General features: G+C 45.7%; 2 protein-coding genes across 2 annotated transcripts in view; one reads left to right on the top strand and one right to left on the bottom strand.

Moving 5' to 3' along the window:
* Positions 1-735: 735 nt before the first annotated feature.
* cnrip1b (cannabinoid receptor interacting protein 1b) lies at positions 736-5,489 on the bottom strand. Its single transcript, XM_062401328.1, has 3 exons — positions 5,224-5,489; positions 3,981-4,125; positions 736-2,560 (listed from the first exon to the last, which is right to left on the bottom strand). Exons 1-3 carry the CDS (start codon positions 5,400-5,402, stop codon positions 2,396-2,398), a joined length of 489 nt encoding a protein of 162 aa, XP_062257312.1. The 5' UTR covers positions 5,403-5,489; the 3' UTR covers positions 736-2,395.
* A 1,088-nt stretch (positions 5,490-6,577) lies between these two features.
* Positions 6,578-17,587, top strand: part of kcnq5a (potassium voltage-gated channel, KQT-like subfamily, member 5a) — a 70,072-nt gene continuing 59,062 nt past the window's right edge. Inside the window, exon 1 of the mRNA XM_062401006.1 lies at positions 6,578-7,911. Coding sequence (XP_062256990.1) covers positions 7,562-7,911 — 350 coding nt within the window. The 5' untranslated portion in view covers positions 6,578-7,561. The remainder of the gene's footprint in view (positions 7,912-17,587) is intronic.

The raw sequence follows: 17,587 nt of genomic DNA on the forward strand, positions 1-17,587 counted from the left end.
TCCGGGTATCTCCCGCTACTCGTCATTTATTTATAGAGCTGCACGTCCGACCGTGCTGTGCGGGTGCGCCCCCTCCCGGCGTTAGGACAGTACTGCATCCAGAGTGTGTGTTTGTGCATTTCTATCTATATTTATGAGGCCAATTTTGGATCATACCATCCTTGTGAGGACATTTTGACTGGTCCTCACAAATTCAATGGGCGGTTTGAGGGGAAGACTTGGTTTTAGGGTTAGAGTTAGGTTTGGCATTTAGTTGTGATGGTTAAGGTAAGGGTAAGGGAATGCATTATGTTAATGTGTCTACAGAGAGACGTGTGCGTCGGTGTGTCTGAATGTATTGTTATTTTCTGCACCAGTAAGACTGTACAAGCAGCTCTTCTCCCAGTAGTACACACACCAATTATAGTCTGAAACTTTAACTCTAAACTCTGCAAATATGAATTTTGTCTGTGGCACACAATGCATTATATCCATTCACTATTCTCACACTTTGTCTGTGTTTTACACTGTTTATACTTGGTTTTATTCCAATCATGTGTTTCTATATTTAGATTTTAAGATGAATAAAGAATAACTGGGTCTTACTGGGAGTCCTGCAGGTCACAACTGTCTCTACCGTATAAAGATGTGAAAGATCAGTGATTCTAGTTCGAGTAGTAAAGTTCAAATCTGCCAAGCAAAAACATTTTCCATTTTATTATTATTTATAAACAAAACACACCTTCACTAAAGGTCAGAATGTAGATTTTATAAACAACTATATTGCACAATTTCATCGTTTTTTTTTTGCTCTGGTTTCTTGCATAGGTCAAATTGAACATTTCACAAAAATATGTAATTTATACCAAAATAACACAAGATTATTATCTATAAAAACACTTCAAATGGTTCACTGCACAAAAGTACTATTTTAATTTTTAAATATTAATAGTTAACACGAGAAATTGATTGTTCTTGCAGATATGTCAATATTTCATTTTAACAAACACAAGTATTCTTGGCTAAGTTCTTTGGGAGAGGTAGACAAACCAACATCCTGTACGTAGGAGCACAACTTCATCTGAGTACACAAATCTACCTTCCAATACTGCATTATACTGCACACAAAATAACACACACACAGACACACACAGCCACACAGAGAGAGTCGTTCCAAAACACCATGATAATTTGAAAACTGAGAATTTGGGTTAGTCCAAGGCACAATTGGGCAAAGTTATTTTGTTCTGTTATGAATTGTGCAACTGTGTTAACTTGTCACTCCTTTAGACTCTTTAAATAACGACTGGGTGGCAGCTTGGTCCACCGCAACATCTACAACCATTTGATAGGGACTGAAAATGGTTTTAAAGTTCACAGCAACTACACAAAACAACACAATTGTTTATTTAAATCTAAGTGGTACCTCCACCACGGACACAATCTCATGATTTTATGAAAGTTATGTTATGAAGGGAAACGTTTTATATTTTAATGTGGCGCTTCCATACTGAGCCGCTACTGAGCTTCAATCCTTGTACAAGTTATTGCTCTTGTTAAAGTAGCTTAAGTCATTTGAACTATTTGTTAACATCAGGAGCTGCAGATGGAGTTTCCATTCAAGGACACATGGAGAGAGTTGTAGTTTCGGGCCATTCAGTAAACTGCCACTAATTCAAGGACACTAGACTTGGATGTTATATAAGAACGGACCTGGCTTGAATTTCTGGAAATGTCATTTTTGAAAATAAACTCTCTCTCACACGTACGATATTTTCAAAGTACAAAAATACAAATAAACACGTCTGTACAAGCACCGGTTGTAAAACACACACACACTGTCAAAATCACACACTCACACACATACAACACCGTACATTAACACAAGTGTTACACGTACACTGGAGGGCGACCTGATACCACAACTCATCTGTACATCAAAAACATATTTATCTCAAAATATAATTTAACTAATTAGTCTTTGGATATATAAAATTACTTTAAAGAAAGTTTTGACAAGTGCTACAGTTTTCATTTTAACCTTAAATGTAAATTATCACGACTCAATTGTATATTCACCATCATCAACTGTTGAAAGACTGAAAACGTGATCTGTGTCACATGATCTGAGCCTCAGGGGCTGACTCAGCAGTAAATATTATGGTCTGGAAGAAAATATGCTTTTATTTATCCAATAAATAAATCATTTAAGTGATTTTAAGTGATTTTAAAGTTTTAGTGTCTGTTTTCAGAAAGGTAGAAGTGACAGGTAAAACAAAACAAGAGGACCAGAATGAGCGTAGAAACAGAAAAAGGATAAATGCACAAATCCCTTTGAGCGACAGAAACTTTCACAATGAGACACAACACACTTTGTGTTAGTAATTTTGTGTAGAACACACACTGAACGTGTCAGTCAGATAAACGTCTCCTTGTTGACCCACATGAGCGTGCGCGTGTCGTTGGGTTTGCACTCGTACTCGATGCTGTTGAAGCTGTTGCCCCACTGGCAGTGGTCCCTCTTGTTGTAGTTGTAGTACTTCACCTGCCACACGGTCTCGAACTCCCCCGCCTCCGTGAACTGAAGGAGAAACACACACACTGAGAGGACGCACACAATCAGACACAACAGTTCACAGCAGCTTGTAGACGGCCCGGTTTGATGAACTGATGATGAAACATGCAGAGCGAGCAGATGGGATCACTCTCTCACACACACACACACACACGCACACACACACACACGTACACACACACACACAAACAAGACTTATGTAGACATAAAGACTTTATCTGCCTTTATGTGCTCATGTGTAAAAATCATATAGAGGTGAAATTAAGGGGAAATGTACTGACTGGACAGATGGATCCACACACACACACACACACACACACACACACACACACACACACACAGTATTACCCCAGAGGCCACAGAGTGTTAACTGGACAGATGGGTCACATACACACAAACCAAATGAAGATGGAATGTCTCTCACATAAATCCACAAACATCAAACACTCAGATATCAGAGCCTCCATCAGAGAAAAGGAGGAAAATATCAAAAACATAACCCCCCCCCCACCCCCCACACCCCCACCTTCCCTTCCACCTGGTTTAATTAAAATCAAAGCTACAAACAGACAAACTGACGAACTTATCACCATGGAAACACCGGTAGCTGCCGGGACCCGGTGCATGGAGAAGGACCGTAACCATGGAAACACCTGTAACTGTCAGGATGTGCTGTAGAACAACTGTAACCACGGTAACCCTGGCAGCTGGCCAGACCATAACCACGGCTACCAGGAGCACATCTGGAGAGGGGGGGGGGGTCACTTCCTGGATGTTGATCTGCACCGGCTGCCTGGGGGGGAGGGGGGGAGGGGGTCCTACCTGGATGTTGATCTGCACCGGCTGCCTGGGGGGGGGGGGGGGGTCCCTACCTGGATGTTGATCTGCACCGGCTGCCTGGGGGGGAGGGGGGGGGGGGGGTCCTACCTGGATGTTGATCTGCACCGGCTGCCTGGGGGGGGGGGGCCTACCTGGATGTTGATCTGCACCGGCTGCCTGAGGGGGGGGTCCCTACCTGGATGTTGATCTGCACCGGCTGCCTCTGGGGGGGAGGGGGGGGGGGGGTCCTACCTGGATGTTGATCTGCACCAGCTGCCTGGGGGGGGGGGCCTACCTGGATGTTGATCTGCACCGGCTGCCTGAGGGGGGGGTCCCTACCTGGATGTTGATCTGCACCGGCTGCCTGGGGGGAGGGGGGGGGGGGGGGTCCTACCTGGATGTTGATCTGCACCGGCTACCTGGGGGGGGGGGGTCCTACCTGGATGTTGATCTGCACCGGCTGCCTGGGGGGGGGTCCTACCTGGATGTTGATCTGCACCGGCTGCCTGGGGGGGGGTCCTACCTGGATGTTGATCTGCACCGGCTGCCTGGGGGGGGGTCCTACCTGGATGTTGATCTGCACCGGCTGCCTGGGGGGGGGTCCTACCTGGATGTTGATCTGCACCGGCTGCCTCTCTCCACTCTTGGTGTGCGTCACGCCCTCGGTGTCGTACCGGCCGCTGTACACCACCGACTGGGGGTCTTTGGACTGCTGCTCCAGAGGGAAGGTCACCCCCCCCAGGCTCATCGACCTGCACACAGGTGAACAACATGAAGCACATAGCTCAGCTTCAGGTGGGTGTGAGGACAGATCCCCACAACACACACACACACATGTACCACATGTCAGAAATAAGAGATGTTTCATGAGGAGAATCTGAGGCTCATGATCCAGGTCAACGGGTCCAATGCATCCTGGGCCTGTGTGACCTACTTCCTGTGTGTGTTCCTCCACAGGCTCCATTCACAACCTGGTGTTTAGAGTTGTGTGACTGATCCATGTTTGGAGATGTGCGACCACATCCATTACATAACCCTGAACTGCAGATCTCAAGAGGGCGGCGACACAAAGCACAAACACCACACTCCTAATCTGAGGCGGATTTGACATGTGGCCAATTGGAGGGTTATGCTGCCTTCACGTGATCCTGGTAAAATCCCACGTTCCAGAGGGAGACATGGACTTTTGACGCGTTAAACAATCAGATATAAATAAGTTGAGCTCACAAATAAAGGACATAAGCTTTGAAAAATATCTTTTGACTGTGATAATAATGTATTTAAATGCATAAGAGACATTTGTGAGACATGTTTTGTTTCTCTGCAGCCTCCAGTTTGAGGGACAGACTCATAAAAGCCATATTTCCTACTATACATGAATGCAACCTTAACATCAGTCCACCTGTAGAGGTGACCTCTGTCTGTGCGTGTGAACCTCATCCCTGGTTTGACCTCCAGCTACACAATGACTTCTCTGTGATTACTCACAGCGACAAACACCGTGAACCAAAGTGTGTGTTCTGTGCGTAAATCAGACGAAGAGTTGTTGTAGCTGATATTTCACAATCCAAAGATTATTTTATAGATACAACTAAAACAAGCCAGGAGACTTTAATGTACTTTTCAAAAGCAGACGAAATCTAAATGATTTTCTTTCTGGGATCATCTCTCTTCAGTGGGTTCGGGTTCGGGTTCGGGTTAACCCTAAAATCCCTCTCGTGCTCATTAACGACCTGGTTGATTCAGTGGCTAAGCAGGAAGTAGTGGGACCACCATGACCTGACTGGGAGAGTCTGAATCAAAGCAGGTTGTTAGTGGGAGGTTAGTGGGAATAACCCAGTGATACCTACGTGGCCTCGACGGCTCCGGGTTTAACGACCACCTCGATCTTGTACTTGGACCCGGTCAGCAGCTTGATGGTCCGGGTCTGTCCGAAGCGAGCTCCGTCTGATTTGAAGAACACCGCGGTGTTGTTGGGGAGCATCTTCAGTGAAATCCCAATTTTGACGATCTGCGGGACGTCGGCCATGTTTCCATACAGACGGTAGATCCTCGTGTGACCGGGCTCGATCCGTGTCGATCAGCTCAGACAGATGGAGACGTTCCGTGTGGAGAATCCCATGGCACCGCGCGCAGGGCAGGGAGCTGCGCTACGACGCGCTGCGTAATCCCATCCAGCAGAGCGCTCCAGGCCTAATCCCCCCCCCCCCCCCCCCCCCCCCCCCCCCCTCACTCTCTCTCTCCCTTTTTAATCTCCTGTGTAGTTTTTGTTTGTTCATTCTCACTTTATCATCGCTGGAGCTGAAATCCAGCCAATCAAGTCTCTGTGGATTACTTAATTGATCCTCACAGAATTAAGATATTCTACAAGCCAATAACAGAGCTGATGATTGGATAATTGACTTAGTTACAACAGGTACAGTTATAGGAACTTGCATCATATGCTGCGTTTCCTCAGCTGCTGTGGTTGGTCTGCAGTGAAGGAGGTTGGGTGGGGGGGTGGGTGACCAACATCTTCATGGGGACAAAAGTGGTTTAAATAAAACTGTCAGACTCTAATCTGATGGTTATTCTGGAGTATGTGGGAGAACCGTGGAGGAGACAAGAGTCCAAGGTCAGAGGTCAAAGCAGGTGAAAGGTTCTCTCCTTCTCAGGTGACGTCTGTTGATCCCTGGTGAGGATCGAGACTTTCAAACCAATGTGGAGATTTGTGTAACTACGACGTTTGACCACTAGAGGGCAGGCTCAGATCACAACAGAATAAAAACAGCTTCAGGTTTATTTTTACTGTTAAACTTGATTGTGTTGATAAGAAGAATTGAACATTAGAATAAACCCACTGAGGTCGGAAGTGACTCTGCTCCTGTCTCTGCTTTTCTCCATGTCCGGTCTCAGATATAATGAAATAATTCAATCACACTTTTTACAGTCTACAATTCAACATGACAGGAAAGAATCAGAAAGTCTTTATTGTTATTGAACATGAATAGAAAAGTGATCGTTTAAATGTGGTGCAGTCCAACAAACACGCACATTAGAAAAGCAATTAATATAATAAAAAAAATCCTATAAGAGTATATAGCCTATATACCCTCAATATAGCCCGTACAGTGCTATTGGAAATAAAAGTAGTGATTGGTAAAGAAAGAGAAAGAAAGAAATAATGAGTAGTAGTGGGGGGGGGGGGGGGGTGTCCATGGTCACGTGACAGAGATGACGCAGCTGTTCAAAACATCGTCATAGCACGTGTTCACTTCAGATCCGGGCTCAGATTCGTCTTCAGTGTGAAACACCGCGCGCACTTCCCCCGGTTCCGCTGCTCCTGAAGCCGCTGAGCTTCACTGGAGCTTCCGAGCCTCCGAGCCTTTGAGCCTGAGTTCATATCCAAGTAACACAGAGTCCAACACGTTTATGGATGAAGATGTGTGATTGGCACGTGGCCACAGGCTGCTGGTCTGGAGGCTAATCACAGCCTCAACACAACTTCATGTCCAACTCCCTCCTAAAACCTGATTCCACACACAACACAGGACTTTATATTTGTGTGTCAGTGTTAAATGCAGCGTGTTGTCCTGGACGTTGTCTGTAGCCTGATTACAAATGACCCAAACGATCACACTCTGATATGTTTGGTCATTTTCGTCCGTGCGTAAAACCTGCGTCATCCTGCGGGTCACTGGTGCCTTTTGACGTCTCCCTGGTTAATATGTATTATTTAAATGCAAAGTCACATGAAGGAACGGAGAGCACCGACTCGTCCAGAGGGTTCGGAGCTGGTGGCGGCAGAGCTGCAGCTCCTCAGTCCGATGCGTAAAAGGCACCGAGCAGCGGCGACTGGCTGTTTGACAGAGAGAACAGCGAAACAGCGGGTGAGGTGGTGGAGGAGTGGGAGGGTGTGAGAGCCCTCCCCCCCGACTAATGTCTGCATGGATCCACTCCTTCATAACCCAACTCCTCTCCAGCTCCGCGCACACTGACCCAAGTGTCCAACCCACAGTGTGGATCAGCTGAAGCGGCCACCGGCTGGAAAGATGGGAGCCGATTAGATCCTCAACTCTTCAGCTTCTGCTTAGTTTCATTCAGATTCAGCGGAATCAGTCCAACAACCTCTGGAGCAACAGCTGCGGGCTCCTACATGTGAATGTCCGCCGTTGGCCCTGCGCACTCCACGGCCGCGCTGGTGATGCCATGCCGAGAAGCCACACCGGCGAAGAGAGTGGAGGAGCTGGCGGCACCGGGCTCTGGCTGAAGAGCTCCACGGGACGCCGGGCGCAGGACTACGCACTGAAGGATGTGGAGTGCGGGCACAGGACGATGAACAGCACGGCGCGGGCGGGCGACGGGCTCCTGTCTCCCGGGTCTGCAGGTGCCGGGGCCGCGGAGAGGAAGCAGGGCGCGCGGCTCAGCCTGCTCGGGAAGCCGCTGACCTACAGCGCGCAGAGCGGCCGCAGGAACGCGCGCTACCGGCGGCTCCAGAACCTCCTGTACAACGTGCTGGAGCGACCCAGGGAGTGGGCCTTCGTCTACCACGCGTTTGTGTGAGTGCCTTTTATTCACTATACATACAAACCTCTTTACATCCGTTTCTACCTCCTGCTTCTCCACCTTTCATTCATAACATGAACAGTGAAACGTCCCAGGCAGTGACGCAACACCGCCGCGGGACGATGTAACCTATTGACTGGTGTCCTCGTGATAATGACCAGCTCGTGGGGCCATGGGATCTAAATGGTGCCAGTTGAATAGGGCTCTTGTTCCCAGAGACATTAACTTCCTCAGTTTCTCCTTTTGTCGAACATGTGCACCTCCTCCATCCATCCTGCACACACACACACACACTGCAGATACACACACACACACTGTTTCTTTATTTGAATGAAGCTGCTGGTTAAAGAGTGCCTGGCTGTGATGTTATTGAGCCGAGTTCATTCATTGTAAGTCTATGAGAGTCACTGAGTCAGCCCAGGATGTGATCACCTGTTGCTGCAGCCTCACAAGACACACAGAGACTGACACAAGTATACTTTGGACAATGGGCTGCAGGTGTGTGTGTGTCTGTCTTCGTGTGGATCTTTGTGAGCGTGGACTTTGTGGCTGCTCCTGTTTTAGGGTTAGAATTGCACTTGGCTCTACATCTCCTCCACATATTCACATCTCTGACCTTCAGGCTCCGTCTCTCAGGTTAGATCCAGATTTAGTTGGTGGGTTAAGTTCTCTGACTTGTATTCATGTATTTAAATGCAGCAGTATTCAGTTTTTTCGAGGACCTGAAGCTTCTTATTGTAGAGATTGAGATCAGGATTCACCTTTAACCTCTAGGTCCCAGGACAGTTAGGTCCAGGCCTCTGTAGGTGGAGTGGTCAGGGTGAGAGTGATCCTACAAACAGGTTCTTCATGTGAGTTCCAATCAGTAGAGTGAAAGAATTGGATCACATAGATGGAAATGCGTCAGCTTCTTAATTCATCAGTATTCATATGCAGATAGCTGTTAATGGTCATCAGCCTGAATGTCTCCCTGGACCTGAAACACCTACTAGCAGTTTCACTGTTTGTGTTTTATGTGTAGAAACATTAGACTCTAAACAGAAGATGGAGAACAGAAGAGTCTTGGTCTGGCTTTCTGCATCAAATATCCGACATTTTCCCCAGAGGCTCATTTGTCTTCGGGCGATAACCGATGAGCCCTGAGATAAACGTCAGGCCACTTAGTTGTGATGGATGTGGTCCAGGGAACGGGAAACACCAGCGTGTGTCCTCACTAATTGTAAAAACCTGTATGTACAGTATCGATGGAGATGAATCATTGTGTTTGGTTCTATCTCCTCTGAATCTTTGTGTAACACCAGAAGCTCCCACAGATCTCTGGTCTCTCAGGGAAACTCTGTGATCTATCAGCTGAACAGGGCCAGTGAGATATGAACTCCTCCATGCACCATCTTTCATCTGCTGTGGTGAGAGTGAGGCTCTGGGAAAAGTCCTGCAGGGAGAGAAGCTTCATCTCTGAAACTCATAACAGCCCCTCCCCTGACCACAGCTTGGCTTTCTGGTGTGAGAGGAACCCCCTGGCCAAGTCTTCTGATTCTCATTCGCCTTTTTGAAAAAGAAACAACATGGTCCAGCTTCCTCTGGCTTCATGCAGTGTCAATTAACCAATTAGAGGATTGTTGGTCACATTGTTTTGTCTAAACTAAAATGCTGTTGTCACCGCTGTTTGTTTGTTTGACTGCAAGAAGTTAAAACCGGGACCGATTAGCACAGAACGAGGTGGAAGGAATCAGATCTGCAGGAGGCTGATCCAGGATCACCTTCTTTAACATCGTGAGGTTTTGAAGTCAAGGGGACAGTTGGGCCTCAGCGGATGGAGGCGCTGATCTGAGTGTCGTTCTATTGTCTCTCTTACAATTCAAAACACTTTGCGCCCTATAAATCATCAGCTCCTGTGAGGATGAGGATGTTTCAGAGGAGAAGCAGCTCCGACTCTGCACGTTTGGTGCCTTTTGTTTTTATAATGACATTTTATTTCTGTGAGCATGTGGCAGATCGTGACACAGGGAGCTGCTGGTTCAGAGGAGGCTCCACATGTTCACATCTGTGGCATTTCCTGCAGGAGACTGTCTTTCTGTTTCTCACTACGTCTCTGTCTATGCATGTAAATGGTAAATGGTCTTATTTATATAGAGCCTTTCTAGTCCTGATGACACTCACAGGGCTTTACAGTAGAGTTTCTATTCCCCCAGTCAAACACACAGTGCCCAGTGAGTTTCAGTGTCTTGCCCAAGGACACTTTGGAAAGGGGAGGACTGGGATCGAACCTTCCGGTTGTAGAGGACGACTGCTCTGACCCCTGAGCCGCAGCCGTAGACAGGATACTGTACTGGCACCCATGTCGGCGTGATGAAACCTTCCAGCACCAGTGTGGTTGGAAGAGGAGCGCTGTGAGAAGGAGGAAGTGGAGCTGTCCGAGGAGGAGCCGCCATGCCGGATGTTGATGTTTTATTGTCTCAGGCGGGACAGCTGAGGTCAGAGGTTAAGTCCTTACATCTGCTCGAGGCCGCAGCCTCCCACACTTGGATCATCTGCATCAGCTGCACATGTGAAATCTTATAGATGTGTAGCTTGGGCAAATCAGAGTCATCTCAGAGATTCTGACCCCTTTGTCTTGTTTAAGATTTCATAGAAACAATCTTTGGGGAAGTGCTTCAAATGTGAAGCCAACTTTCACTTTGAGGATTTAAAAATGATTTTGATTTTGGTTGTGAAAGGTCAAGGTCACTGTGTCCTCAAAACCCTGACCCTGGCTAAAGAATCACGGTTTCAGACGAACGACGAGGAAAAAACAAATACAGCATAAAATTCTCTTATCACCAGAATATTAATATTCCAATAGTTCTGGCTCCTGTGTTCCTTGACATTTGTATGTGTTTTTATTTATATGTTTTATCTGTGAAGATCTTCACATCTCAAAAATGTTTTATACCAAAAACAATCTGCTAAATCACACAAGAAACACTACTTGGCTCAGGCACCATTCCAGTGTCTGTGTCTGGTGGTAATTGTGTCCAAGTAGTGAACTTCAGCAATTAGAGGAGTAATTTGACTTTACTAAAAACAAAGAGGTTGTGAGGCACTTCTCTGTGAGAGCAGAATTCATTTGGCAAAACATCCCATGAGATGAAATATGTGTTCATGTTAAAAATGCTTCTGTGGATCCAAGTCCTATAAAGGTGTGTCAGTGATCCTTCACCACTTTGAGGGCAGAACACAAACCACTGCAGCACAGTGAGAAGCTTCATGATGAAGTCAAACAGCTTTAATCCCTTTTGGATGGTTAATTACATTTTTGCTGATTTCCCGGGGATTGATTAATTGATCTTGATTGAAAAGTCATATTTAGGGACTGATATCTGTGAGTGTGAGTGATTTGGTGCCTTCAGTGTGTGGCCCGCGAGCAGCTGCTCGTAGCTTCTCTATGGTTATGATTTTGAGAGCTGTATGGATTTAGTAGCTTGTGTTGATCCTCGGTGGGAACAGCTAAGACTTTACTCAGACTACGACCCTGAGAAACATTATCTGCTGGTTGTGTCAGTGCCTCAGTTCTGAGGCCACAGAGTTCTCTTTTGCCTTGTGAGGTCGATCTGAAGTCATCCACTTGATGCTTTGAAACTGAAGTAAATGATCTTCATCGACTCATTAAAGAGTTTTCATGCAACGCTGCAGTGAAACTTTGGCGTTTGAGCTTTTTAGGTCGTGATCCACATCTCTGATGCAGTGAAACTTTGATCCGTCCGGATGCAAATGAAAGCTAGAATGTGAATTAATCAACTCACTGCAACGTCTCCTCCTTTAATATACTTTGATTTCAACGTCATGGACGCTCTTGAGTAACTGCTCTGGTGCAAACTTCATTATTTACAGGTTTCATCCTTTCATACTCATAACACATTCACACGTGGCAGGAAATGAACACAAACAACAAAAGTACATGATTTATAAAAGCAAAGTTTGGTTTGATGGGTTAAGTGGTGATTTTGAAAAGTGTTTGTCTTTGTGTGGTTGTGTGTATGGATCTACTGTGTGTGTGACACTGATAAATATCTGCACTTGCTTCCTGCCAAATAGTGCTCCCACAGTGAAACGCTGCTGACATCAGGATTCATCTCTTAATGAGATAGTGTGTTAATCACATTTGCTGAAATGGGCTCCGGCCTCAGTTGTCATTATGGGCTGTGCTCAGAAGACGTTTCCTGTCTGTGTGGATGTAATGTTTCTGAGTAAAGATGAAATATTCAACTTGTCCACTTGTACTGATGTTTAGAGAAAACACATCCAGCACATTTCAAGTTAAAGAAATGGAGCAAATTTAAATGAAACGATGAAAATCTCTAGTTAAAGGAAATACGATTTAAAAAAAAAAAACAGATTAGAAAGATCAGTCCTTGTTTCTTTTTCAAATCATCCATAAATGTTTGTATTTTCCTAATATCCAGAGACAGATGGCAACATTTAGATAAGACCTCTGTGGTCTCACTGGGAAATCAAATGAAAGATCTCCGGTGCAGGAGGTGGAGCGAGGTCTTGGAGAACCTCTGAAGCTACAGGTGTGGTTTAGCGTCTGGAGCACAAGGTGCTGTGATCGATTCTCTGGTTCTGTCGGATTCTGACTCGACGAGCTGGTTTCTCCTTTTGGACAATTCAGTTATCCAGTAGGAAATGTATTTCAGCATCTTTCTTGAGTTAGAGACGTTTTAACTTTCTTATCATCCCGAGTTGAAAGGAGGACGTTGTTAACGAGCTTGTTAAAATGAGGATTCAAGTTTAACTCGAGTCGAGAACTGCTCCCAATTTTGTGCAGTTTGTCTCTTGCTGCCTTTTTCTCCCTCGTTTTAGTTTGAAGAAATCATCTGAGAAATGTTCATTTTGATGGTTAATTATGTTTCCACTGGTCGCACATATAACCAAAACTGTGTTTGAGGATGCTTCCTCACGGGAAAACGTTTGAAACACCAGTTCTGAAACCAAACTAACACACAGAGATTCACCGTTAAGCTTGAACTATGATTCTCAGGTAATTAACAAATTTAATTAGATAATTTAACAGTTTGATTTAAAAAAACTCATCTTTATCTAATAGAAAGTAAATAACAGTGTTTAAATAAAACACACATTGATATCAGCTTTCAGGTTTATGTGTCTGCGTTTGTCTCTGAGAATGAGCTGCAGAGAGGTGTGTGTGTCTCGCTCTCTTTGTGTGTCTGTGTGTGTCTGTGTGTGTGTGTGTGTCTGTGTGTGTCTTTGTGTGTGTGTGTGTCTGTGTGTGTCTTTGTGACTCCACCATTGATCCCACAGCCGCTCTGGTGCATCCACCAGTAGCACTCGTCTCTCCCGCCTGACGACCAGGAGGCAGATACGATCTTGTTCTAATGATCGACCTCGGATCAGTTTGATCCTCTAACAGCTCAGATGTGTGCAGAGCCTGTGATGCAGCCACTGGCTCTTCAGAGAGAACAGACCTGGGATCATCCTGGAGCTCGTTTCACTCCGATGGGGGGGGGGGGGGTTGCTGTTAAAGATCTTTTTTTATTCATGAAAACAATCTGTCCTGAACCTTTTATCATAATTAAATCAGCTCATATAGTGAGATTAATGGACATTTGGGATATTTAAACTGCACTTTCATGTGTTTCTAGGGCTTTATGTGATTTAACAAGTTCAGAGTAAAGTACTAGAATGTATATATATATATTAATTAATTAACTCGTTAACTACGTTTCAACATCCTCTGTAATTCGCTGGTTTGATATCCCACCAGTTTCATGGAGGCTTCTGGTTTCACCACAGACCAGTGGACTGAATCAGTGGTTGGACGTTTGGCCAGTCGGCTTATGGCTTCCACTAAAACCTGCCTTTTGGAAAAACTCCAAACTTGTCATAAGTGATTAGTGAGTAACTCTTTAGGTAGAGATGCTCATCAATCGTAAACAGTGGAGTGTCAGTTTGTTAAAGATCCTGTTTTATTAATTTAAACTTTACCTTCAGTTACAGAATGAGCAGGAACAAGCTTGTTTCTTTCTGGGCCTGTTTTCTCCATCCAAGTCCAAGAGCCTCTATATTTTAAGATATTTGTGTGTCTGCGTCTCTGCTGCTGCAGTGGGAATGGAGGTATTGAGGGGGGGGGGGGGGGCGGCATGAATAACACAGTGTGTGTGTGCTGCTTTAATTGGTCCATAAATTGATATCTGGCTATTCTGTAAAAACATTGCTTCTCTCACAGGTTTGTTTAAACTCAACATGACAGATGCATTACAGTGGTGATTCAGTTAGAAACCTGAGAACTCTGTCCCGTCTTGCTCTTTTCAAACGTCGTGGGACCTCAGTTCTGAACAGGATGTTTCACCCGGAGACTCGTCAAGCTGCAGGTGCACTGATCCAAACAGAACTCCGACCTGAAGAAGATCTGAAGCTTCCTGAAGACACTGTGCTTTGTGTCCTGAGCCCTCTGCGACGCGTGAGACACCTGAGCACATAAAGGAGTCTCTGTGTTTAGAGCCACTTCCCAGGTGGGAGGGGGGGGCTGCTGGCTGGATCCCAGTGGAAAACGCTGGGAGATGCTCAGGACTTATTAGATATGATGAACAGAACAAGGGGATGTGTGTGTGTATAAATACTGTCAGGATGTGTTCCGGTGTTTGCAGGAATGGGCACAGACTGGCTACCCATTCTGCAGGCAGGCAGCATGTGTGTGTGTATTTGACGTCTTGACTGGATAGTAACACAACACAGGCTCGGTGTGGACGTGCGTGTCCAGGTCTCCAGTTGATGAAGACGAGGGACGGTGAAGAAGAGATAAGAACAAGACAGATGTGAGGTTTTTCTTTGCAGGAAAACACCAAAGCAGAATCTTTACGTTTGTTTGTTCCACGTGTCTCATCGGCCCCGAGCTGAAGGAACAGGAAATTAACAGGCACCTTATGAGGACGTGTTCCACGGCTCTGGATGTGTTCTGTCTAAACACACAAAGATATACACTATATAAGAAATGCAAGTTCACTTGGCGGAGATTGTGTCAACACCAGAAAGCTCAGACATTTAATCTAAAGCCTCAAGATTCAAGATGTTCCTTCTCACAGCGACTTTACAAGTAAAACTGTGGAAAACCTCTGCAGGAAGTTTTATTATTAGAGTAAAAGTTTTAAATGATCGTAAAGTTGATTTGAACAAGAGGACGGAAACAAACCTGAAAAACTACAGATTCAAACTATCTCAGGTTAATAAACAGCTTCTGGTGAAAATGTCTGGACCAAATTTCCAAAGTTCATTTCTGAAAACAGCTGGAGGGAAACTAAATACTTTACCTACTCATACTTTACATTTTTAAACATGTAATTTTACCCATCTGGGCGTTTTCACTTCGCCCACAACTTATTCCAATCAGCCGGCGCACTTTCAAAAGTGTTAAAAGAAAACGAGCTACTGAGTCCACGGCAGAAAAGAAGAGATTTGACGAGGGATCGGATTCGATGTTCGGATTCATCAGAGTCGCTGACTGATATACTGTGACGTCCGAGCAGGTCACGAGGGGAGTGTGTAGGTTGTGTGTGTGTGTGTATGTGAGGAAGAGATTGTGTTCCCTTGTGTCACTTAACGATTATAATCACAACTTTATTGATTAATAGAACCTTTCAAAACGAAGATGAACAAAGCAAGTTCACAAGAAAACAACAAATGAACGGAGGTGAAGTTAGTTTCATTTTGAATGTTTCACAGACTTCATTGAATTACACTGAACTGAGCAGCTTCCAGCTCTCGAGTCACCGACTCTGAACAAAGCTGAATTGTATCATCAGCCTTAACAAACAGGACACTCGTCTTTTTTTAGATTTTACTGCTTCTGATACTTTAATATTTGTCATGTGACTCACTTGCTAAATTAAATGTATTATGACCCTAAACAGAGAATGTGAATTATCACATAAAATGTCAGAAGTGTAATTAGAAAAGGAAATGAGCAAGTAGTACTAATCACCATCCTGCAGAAGAATGTTAACGGGAGAGGATTTGAAACTCGACAATGAAGCTCCTCGACTTCGGTCCTCTGAGGGTCTGTGGGGGGGGGCATTCCCCCGGGTGTTCAGCCGGGACCGGGGACTGGCTCGCAGGTTTATCAGAGGGTCTGTTAAGACCCTGATCCCAGGCTCGGCCCGGAGTCTGGGATCAGGGTCTTAACAGTCCAGAGCGATATTTAAAAATCAATCCTCAAACAGGCAGCGAGTGACGAGAAGATGAAATCTGGGGAATAACTATGCAAGGTGAGAAAAATGACTTCTGCACAGCGTTTGCTTTATTGTTACACAGTGTGTGTCTGTGTGTGTCTGTGTGTGTCTGTGTGTGTCTGTGTGTTATTTAGTGATCTGGCAGCCCGCTCGTTCATCAGGTGCCAGTTTGCTGAGCAGCCTGCGGCGCTGATGGATGGAGACAGGCTGAGCTCCTCTGTCGCCCCCCCCCCCCTTCACACGGTGCCTTGCTGCTGGCTCTGAGTCCCCCCCACTCCCCCCCCCCCCCGGCCGTGCACGCCTCAGTCGTGTCCACTGTCACTTCTCTGAACAACGCCGCCCCTCAGAGTCACACACGACTCCGGTGCACACGCCCACACAAGCTCAGCTGCAGAGTGGAGTCAAGATTCCATTATCATCCATCACAACATGCAAATCCCATTTCAACCACACAAAGTTAGTGGGTGAACTTCCTGCTACTGGGTGAAAAATGGATGGTCCTTATTTCCCCACGGGCAGATCGTGCAGACACACTGTGGTGTTTGATTTTTATTCTGTATTCTGTTTTTATTTCATTTATTAATTTAGTTTACTTCTATGACATGGTGTCATTGTATTGATGCTCCAAACTGAGATGTTCCTCTGATGCTGCTGAACACGGGTCAGACATCGAGTACACAATTTAATACCACGTCTTTAAAGTGGCCGATTCCAGTTCCACCCAGATGAAAGTGGAATTTCCTTTTCCCCAGTCCAATTCTTCTTTGCTGCCATAAAACAATGAAGGCCATAAAGAGTGATTAGCATAAAACTGTTATAGAAGCTTTGAAGTAATATTTTGGAACTTGGTAACAGCTGGTACACACACACACACACACACACACACACACACACACACACACACCGCCCTCCATGTATCACCCTTTGCTCTGTGGCCCTTGAGAAATCTTCATACACAGATGCATCAAGAATTATGAGCCGTGTATATATATATATATATATGTTTAATATTTCAGTGGGTGTGTGCACGTGTGTGCCCATTCTTCTTCATACAATCTTTATGAATCATAAATCTGGTGGTGGAAACTCCCAGACCAGCTCTGCCCAACACATATTGTGAATACTTTATGCGGGTGAGTCCCACAGGCTGGTCCCAGTTGTCAGGCTGGTCCCAGTTGACAGGCTGGTCCCAGTTGACAGGCTGGTCCCAGTTGACAGGCTGGTCCCAGTTGTCAGGCTGGTCCCAGTTGTCAGGCTGGTCCCAGTTGACAGACTGGTCCCAGTTGTCAGGCTGGTCCCAGTTGTCAGGCTGGTCCCAGTTGACAGACTGGTTCAGGCTGAGCAGCATCAGCTCACCCACACTAACAAGTGGAGCCGGGACAGAACCGAGGGAGGAAGACGAGTGCTCTTCCTCCGGCAGGTTCTTTTTCTTCTGGGGCGTCAT

This window comes from Platichthys flesus, chromosome 12 (genome assembly GCF_949316205.1).
Source record: "Platichthys flesus chromosome 12, fPlaFle2.1, whole genome shotgun sequence".
Lineage (NCBI taxonomy): Eukaryota > Metazoa > Chordata > Actinopteri > Pleuronectiformes > Pleuronectidae > Platichthys > Platichthys flesus.

Coding starts and splice junctions, on each gene's coding strand:
- cnrip1b (XM_062401328.1), bottom strand. CDS start 5,402: ATGGCCGACGTCCCGCAGATCGTCAAAATTGGGATTTCACTGAAGATG. Junction 4,126..5,223: donor CCCGGAGCCGTCGAGGCCAC/GTAGGTATCACT, acceptor ACCTGTGTGCAG/GTCGATGAGCCTGGGGGGGG. Junction 2,561..3,980: donor CGGTGCAGATCAACATCCAG/GTAGGACCCCCC, acceptor TTTCTCCTTCAG/TTCACGGAGGCGGGGGAGTT.